The 8,184-nt window shown below is 34.7% G+C and overlaps 1 protein-coding gene across 5 annotated transcripts in view; it reads left to right on the forward strand.

The window, feature by feature from the left end:
- LOC144254301 (uncharacterized) overlaps window positions 1-6,567 on the forward strand; it is a 30,887-nt gene extending 24,320 nt beyond the window's left edge. For 4 of the 5 annotated variants that reach the window (XM_077797306.1, XM_077797317.1, XM_077797319.1 and 1 more), the window contains 3 exons: window positions 831-924; window positions 2,724-2,805; window positions 5,264-6,567. In XM_077797306.1, the coding sequence (XP_077653432.1) occupies window positions 831-924; window positions 2,724-2,805; window positions 5,264-5,270 (183 nt within the window). In that variant the 3' untranslated portion in view covers window positions 5,271-6,567. The remainder of the gene's footprint in view (window positions 1-830; window positions 925-2,723; window positions 2,806-5,263) is intronic. The other variant, XM_077797310.1, reaches the window with a different exon arrangement.
- Window positions 6,568-8,184: the final 1,617 nt, after the last annotated feature.

Below are 8,184 nucleotides of genomic sequence, written 5' to 3' on the forward strand. Positions count from 1 at the left end.
TGGCTCCAATCTCTGAAAATACTCATTAAATAGTGCCTTCCTTCCATGGAATTCCAAGACTTTGTTCAATGAAGATGTTTGCATACTCTACCCAAATGCAGTGTTTTCCTTTGTCCACATTAATTGTGGACATATTTTTGTTCTAAATTTCACTTCCTTGAAACTCAAATTTTGATGAAGTAAATACTTTGCTGAAATATATTAATTTTTAGAAGATTCTGGTGAGTCAAATTAAACAATTCCAAGAGTATTTTATTCCTACTTGATGTGACACATTTGAAATCTCTATCACATCAAATATCATATTTAACATTAAATATTTAATTAACCTTCCCAGGCTGCAGTTGTGGCTCAGTGATGAGTGTTTGCCTCACATGTGTGAAACCTGGGTTTGATTCAGCATCACATAAAAATAAATCAAATAAATGAATCGTGTCCAACCACAAGCAAAAAAAAATAATTTAAAAAAATTTAACCCTCCTATATTTAAAATGTCAAATCTGTATACTATCAAAAGAGTTTTGTTGGGGAATACACACATTGCTAGTTAAGCACTGATGTGAGATGCTTTGAATATATGTATATTAGTGCTTGTTGTCAGAGAACACATTTCCTCTTTCCTTTTTTCCCAGTTTTGCCCCATGGGTAGCTAGATGAAGAGAAGAGCTCACCTTCATCTGGGCTGCATAAGATCGAATCTTATAAGGAAATATTATTTCACTAAATGTAATAATCTAATCTCCAATTCCAAAGACAGCACAATTGGAAATATGGCGATGTGCAAAGAGTGATGATAATATCTATATGTAACTCATTTTTGTCATTACCAGAGTGATTCTGAGCAACTTCAGGAGATGTGTGCTGCTTCTGAATCTGTTGAGATCAATGCAAGCACAAAAGAGGGAATAAGTAAACTTGGAAAAGGTAAGAACCACATAGAAGACTAAATACATTGGAAAGAATATGTCCAAGAAATATGAGCACTGGTATATACTAATTGTGTAAGACATGTGCATATTAAATAAGTAGTAAAGTTTAAGAAAAAAATGTAAGAAGTGGAGTCTCACTGTAGGTTTCAGCCACAGGTTAAATTGGATGTATAGATAAAGGTACTGAACTGTGAGTTGCATTTGAGACATGCTTTTATCACAGGTAAATTTAAATAAGGAAAAGGCCTAAAAAAGAGGGAATAAAGACTGGTGAAGGTAGTGAGTACACATCGTCAAAACGAATAAAAGTAAAAAAGAACCAGTGGTACTCAGGAGAGGGTAGGAAATCCCAACAACATGTAAGAAGGAAAAAAAAACAGGGTTTTTAAAGTGTGAGAAGAATTTGTGAGTTTCCAGTTCCAAAGTTGAATGATGGAGAGAGTACAACTTTTCCATCCTTCCTGACTTACTCACAGGTGGGAATGAATTGAGCGATGAAGACCTGCTCCCATAGAGCTAAGTTCACTTACATGTTGCTACTCACTAGGGCAAAATTTTAGGGCAGAAACAGCAAATGGTTTAGTTGAAAGGACTAGGAATTATTATTGAGCACTTTCCAAATCCACAGGTATCTAAAATTAACTTTGGAAAGCTTAAAGATTCTTCTAAACTTTATTTTGAGGGAAGAATCCAGAGCGACATTCAAATTAACCTAGAGGAATTAGAAGCTGACAAATTTCACACTGACACTCTGCAACTGTTAGGAATCATCTTTTGGTGACCATGTTCAAAATCTTGTTCTGACTCAGCAGGTCATAGCTTCTATATGTTCATTATAGTCTAAGGTGATTCAAATGATCCTGATCTGTAGAAAAAATGATTTGGAGCTGTGCATTGGATATCCTTTTGGGAAATATGCAAGAAACACTATCAGTTCCTACATTTCAAGACACAACCAGATCAAGTGCAAGCACAAATCTTGCTTTTCATTCTGAGCATGTCTCTTGAGATATGGGAGGGACCCAAAGACTAAGGTGAAGAGAAGATATTTCTAAGATAAATCTGTCACATTGACAGGCTGCAAGGTGTGGCAAAGAGCCACAAATAAAATGTAAAATGTAAGGAGACAACCTCCCACTTCTGTGGGTTCCTTTGGAAAAGCTAAAGGGATGGGAATTTGAGGAAGGTAACATAGAATTTAGCAAGGAAATATGAGGAACATGACAATTGAGCAAAGTGTAAACAGTGTGATGACTTTTGTTTACATGGAAATTTAATTTTTTTTCCTGTAAAACTTTATTCAATTTGAATGGATCAAGTTGTGAGTTATTATAGGCATTGCACATGGTGAATACCTATTGTCTCCCTAAGTGGTTTTCTGAGGTATTGGACCAGAAAAATTATGCTTCAATGATGTCAGTATGCATGGGGTTCAGAGGCATACATCCATAATTGCAGGTACTTCAGAGGCTGAGCTAAACCCCTGCAGAATTTCCAGCAAACCATGGGCTTTACAGACACCCTCTCTCCCAATATAATGACTTGGAATCTGAGCATTATAAATACAAGCATTTTAGTATTTGCCAAGGATACATGTTTTGGGTTAAAATACATAAGCCCACACACAAGCAGCAATAAAATTTTCACATATGACATATATTCTCCTATAATAAAACTTCACTTAAAAATATAACTGGGAAAATAAAATTATATAATTATTAGTACTCTTCCTTTTTATTCGTATAATGTGTCTTTCACATGAATTTTTAAGTAGTTTATCTGTATATTTGTCAGCAGAGTCACTGTGGGCGGATCATCTGACACAGAACAGAAGAGGCTTCATGATATGGATGATACTGCACATCACCAGCAAAAGGTAGGCATATGTGTCAATTTAAATTCCTGGTCATTTCTTTTTCTTGCTTCTAGACATTAAACTAGGCCAATTGAAATGACCTACTACACTACTCTTTGAAAATCCAAACATAGTAATTAAATATTTAAGTACAGAGAAGTTAACTGGTCATCAATATCAAAATACCTTTAGCAATCAAGGTGGATGCCAGATAAACTTTATGCAAGCAATTGCACTAATATTTTCCAATAATATTCGCATTTTCATCTATGTGAAAGCCTTAAATGGTTAATGATAAATTGGAGAATATCATATCAGTTGAAACTAGGAACATGCATAAATGCAATGACCGCTGAACACATTCATGTAAAAATAGCTTCATTCCTAAAGGCTCAGTGTTTAATTTCACATTAGCTGTCACCCATGACAATGTTAAAGATGTTTTTCTCCATGGATTCCTGTGTCTTTACTAAAGAAGATACCAGACTCAAATGAGACACAGAACTGCCTGTTAATGGAAAATGATTCAGGATGGGTACTTTTCTGTTAATATACATACAATTTCTATTGATTTTATGTCATTTCCTTTCAAGAAATCAATTCACTTATTTAACATATTTTTTCTTAGTATCTAGATGTTGTTAGACCTAAGTCATTGGATGCAATTATTGAGAAATCATGAAATTTGAGAGGTGTATTTTTCCTCTGTTCTCATGTTAACATGTCTGTGTTAGTAGATGGTAGATTTCCATGCGTTTGAATGGATTTCTGTTCCATATGTCTCCTGGGTACTTGTAGTGTGCAAGTTTCTCTTTGGGATGTTTCCTGGACAGGGTTTATAGATGAGGGTCACATCTGAAAAATGAGCATGTTTAACATGTTACTTTCACTCACAAGTATCTCTGTAAGGGGAGAGTATCACAGAGCCACCATCACCTTGCCAGGGTAGTTTCCTGCTCAGAAGATGTAAGCCACCTGGGAAAAAAGAAAGTCTCAAATAATTAGTAAAGAAATAAGAGACAGAGCCAGAAATTAAGTTTGAAAAGGAAAGCAGAGCTCCTGAAAGGTTCCCCAATCCCAGTAGAAGCTGGAACTGAACAACTAGAAAAAGGATCCAGTTGTTTATTTAAGGGAGAGTAGATCAAAGGCAGAGATAAGTTTTTAGCAGGAGGAATATTGCTTTTTGGTGTGTTAGGGTTCTTGCAGCAATGAAGTTGATTGGCATTTTGACAGGCCATATCCAACTCTGAAAGGCTGTGTAGCTGTGTGGCTCCAGCTGGTCCACCCATCTCCAGTGCAGTGCTGAACCTGACAGAGCTTTGTAAGAAGTCAGTGGCTTCTAAGTCAATTTGCTTCACACCAAGTTCACATTGGCTCCTGTCAGGAGAGAATAAACTCCAATAATGACCACAGCATAAACCAACATATGTATCCACTGTACATAAAATATATGTTTTAAATGATTTCTAGAACATCACAAAATGAAAAGATAGAGTAGGAAATAACAAGTTTTACCTGCAAAAAAAATGTATGTCCTGGTTATAATATAATTATGGGAACATATTTCAAAAAAGTAAGTAGAGTGAAAGTGGTGAGAGTAAGCAGAGTCAGAATAGGAGAAGAGGCAAATGTAATAAAAATGAGAAATGAAATGATTTAAAATGAGAATAAAAGTTGTCTCTGGATAACAACAAAAAATGAATGAATGGAATAAAATTCTCATAAATAAATAGAGAAAAATGAAATAATGTAGAGCACCCATACAAATATCAGACAAATATATCATGAATAATAACAGCAAAAGCTTGATATTTCCTAATGTTAACAGAGTAGAAAAGAATATATTTCTGTCCAGGATTTCTAATTTTACTCACACATAACTTTGGGGGTTTTTGGGAAACAAATATTATTCAACACTTTATTGGTTCTAGCTCCAAAAGTCCTAACCAGTTATTTGCATGAATAAGCTGAGCTCCTCTGCTCCTTTGGCCCCCACCACACTCAGAGAATGCTGAGAGAACTTAGCAATTTCAAGGAGAATATCACCATCATTACTTGTTAATGTACTCAGACATGTGGGTCTATCTAATGTGAAAACTTCCTGACACACACTCTGGTTCATGGAGCCTAGGGACTAGTATGTAATTCATACCACCTGATGTATTCCTGTAGTCAGTGGTCTAAAGGTGGGCAAGATTCCATGTTTCTGAGCAGTTTCCTGGCAACTTATTGGAGCATGATTGTTATATTCATGAAGAGGGATGGAAAATCTGAAACCCTGATACTCATTCAGAGTGACAATTCTATACAAAACTAGGGGCAAACTGTTTCATAGTAACTTTGTATTGTGGTCGTACACATGTAAAAAAAATTTCATTTTATGAAAAATGAAAATTTTTTAACTTTTTGTTTACTGATTGATGTTTATGAAACCTTTGAGGTAAAAAAATATAATCCTTTTTCTCTCCATTTGCTATAGAATTTGAATCTAGACTAATTGGAGTTTCTTCCATAAGATTTACTAAAAAGCCAAGACAAGATCTATTTGTGGAAGCATCACAAGGATTCCAAAGAGATTTTTAAAGAAAAATAGATATGAAAGATAGTATTGCATATCTCAGACTATCGCCATAATATTTTAAAAACTTTATTGAAGAAAATATGTTTGTATTATTCTTGTGTAAAATTCTCAAAACATGAGACTACTTCTTTGCATCTATAACAAAATTTGAAGTGCAAGTGCATAACAGTTTTTATTGATTTCTATGTATCCAAACTATGTAAATTGTTGCAAAGTTTCTTTTTTCTGAACCATTTGTATGTTGCAGGCATGTAGTTTTTAATTGCTGAATATTTGTATTCCTAAAAGCAAGGAGTTATCTTACATACAGTGTAAAGATCAAAATTTTAAAAATGGTTCATTATGAATATCTAATCTACAAATATGATTCAAAATTTGCCAATTATTTCAGCAATGTTATTTAAAACCAAAATAAAATTCACTCTTGGAAAATTTCAGAATCCATTATTGGTCCTGTTTCTTTCACCTCCTTTAATCTGGGATATTTCTTTAGTCTTTCTGGGCTCTTCATGGCACATATGTTTTTGAATGGTGTACTTCAGTACCTCTGTAGATTTTCCTTTAGTTTAGAATCACATGATATTTCCTCATGTGTGGAATCAGATTATGCCATTAGAGAAGGAATATCATGCATGTAATGCTGTGTTCTTTAAATGCAGCATGTTCTAGAGGCACTTGTGGACATATCCAAGAACCGTGAACAGCCTCTAGAAATATTTGACATCCAATAGGATGAATAAATATTATACATACATAAATATGATCTTGAATGTATGTGTTGTAAATTAAAGATTCTTATTTTTTCACATTTTGAAATGTGTGGGGCTACCCAAATAAAGCAGAATACCAGAACTCAGAGTCTGAGCAAAGTTCCCTGTCTGTAGATTAGAGTTCACACCTGAAAAGAAGTCCAAGTGCCTTGGAAAAAAGTCATTCGTATCTTTTGACATAAAATGTTATGAAAAATAAGTTTTAAAGGTACTTTTCCACCTCTAGTTTAAGCTTATCATGAATAACATTTTTGTTCCAAAAAATTCTGCGTTCTAATTTTCAAAATGTTGTCATCATAGTCTAACATCATAGGTCTCAATCATTTCCGAAGATGTTTCTGCTTTCTTCCATTTAAAAGTATTTTCTTCAGTAAGTTTCTGAACTTTCCTATTGCATTTGCTGGAGTGGGGATTGAAGAAATTACCTCTTTTTTTTTTTTTTTGGCCAGTAATGGGATTCAGTGGGGCACACTTCTTAAAACCCAGAAGGACTCTAGGGCCAAAAAGTGCTGGATATTTGAAATATGTTCTGTTGCAGATCAGTGAAATTGACCTTTGTAGACTTTCCTCTCAGGCTGATGGCAAGAAAAAATTCACTGGCCACACATCATTTAAAATTTCCCAGGGCTGGGGTTGGAGATCACTGTTAGAGTACTTGCCTAAAATGAGTGAAGCACTGTGTTTAATTCTTAGCACCATATAAAAATAAATAAAGGTAAAATAGTTCCCTTATTCCTTTTAGTTTATTTAAACTTTTCATATATATAAATTAGTTTGAAATGGTAAGAACTTAGGCTACCCATTAATTGCTGTGCTGTAGATATGATGTGTATTTAAAATTATGCAAGGACGATTAAATCAAAGCATGAGGGAGTCTTGGCTAACCCTGAAGTTAGCTAACCATGAACTTGCTTCTTAGTTCTTAAAAGCAGCAAAAGGACATAAGGAACACAGGATATCATCTAGAGTCTCCTTTCCAATTTGTCATTTGGCAGAATGATATGTGAAAAACAGGTTGCTCCTACTAAGCTCTTCTTTGCTTTTTAGTTTTTATTTTGAATTCTTAATGGACTTGGTCATACTTAGGCAGGAGAACATGACTGTCAGCCAAATATTCTTCTCTAATAGAGATTTATTATAAACAGTATAAATGCAACTTGGTTTCACAATTTTCTTCTCCCCGAAAGAAAAAAAATCTCCATTTTATTAACTTCGTTAAGTTTATGAGAGGAGAAAGTGCATAGACAGAAAAAAGAGGAGAAGACAAAAAAGAGTTATGACATCCCATAGCCTTGCCCATCAGTGACTTCATTTCAGTAAACACCATGGTGTTACCCAAAGCTCAGACTTTATTTCTGATGACAATTCATATCAAAGGACAAGTATTCTGGAGAAAAGTGGGGGAGGTGTATTGCTTTGCTAGCAAAGTAGAAACACAGGACTATTATCCCAGAATGTAATTCTGTCAAATTGTACAGAAGACTTTTAAAGAGGTGGTTTACTCTAAGATATCATCTCACTCCAGTCAGAATGGTAGCTATTATGAAAAATATTTTTTAAAAAGTGTTGGCAAGGATGTGGGGGAAAAGATACACTCATACATTGTGGATGGAATTGCAAATTGGTGCAGCCAATATGGAAAGCAGTTTGGAGGTTCCTTGGAAATCTGGGAATACAAACACCATTTGACCCAGCTATCCCTCTCCTCAATTGATACCCAAAAGACATCACACTACAAGGACATGGCCACATCAATGTTTACAGCAGCACAATTCACATTAGCTAAACTGTGGAGCCAACCCAGATGCCCTTCAGTGGATGAATGGATAAAAAAAAAATGTGGCATATATACACAATGGAATTTTACTCAGCAATAAAAGAGAATAAAATCATAGCATTTGCAGGTAAATGGCTGGCAGTTGGAGAAGATAATGCTAAGTGAAGTTAGCCAAACCCAAATAAAAATATTTTCTCTGATATAAGGAGGCTGACTCATAATGGGATAAGGAGGGGGAACATGGGACAAATAGATGAATTCTAGATAGGGAA

The sequence above is a fragment of the Urocitellus parryii genome, chromosome 1, assembly GCF_045843805.1.
Source record: "Urocitellus parryii isolate mUroPar1 chromosome 1, mUroPar1.hap1, whole genome shotgun sequence".
NCBI classification, from domain to species: domain Eukaryota; kingdom Metazoa; phylum Chordata; class Mammalia; order Rodentia; family Sciuridae; genus Urocitellus; species Urocitellus parryii.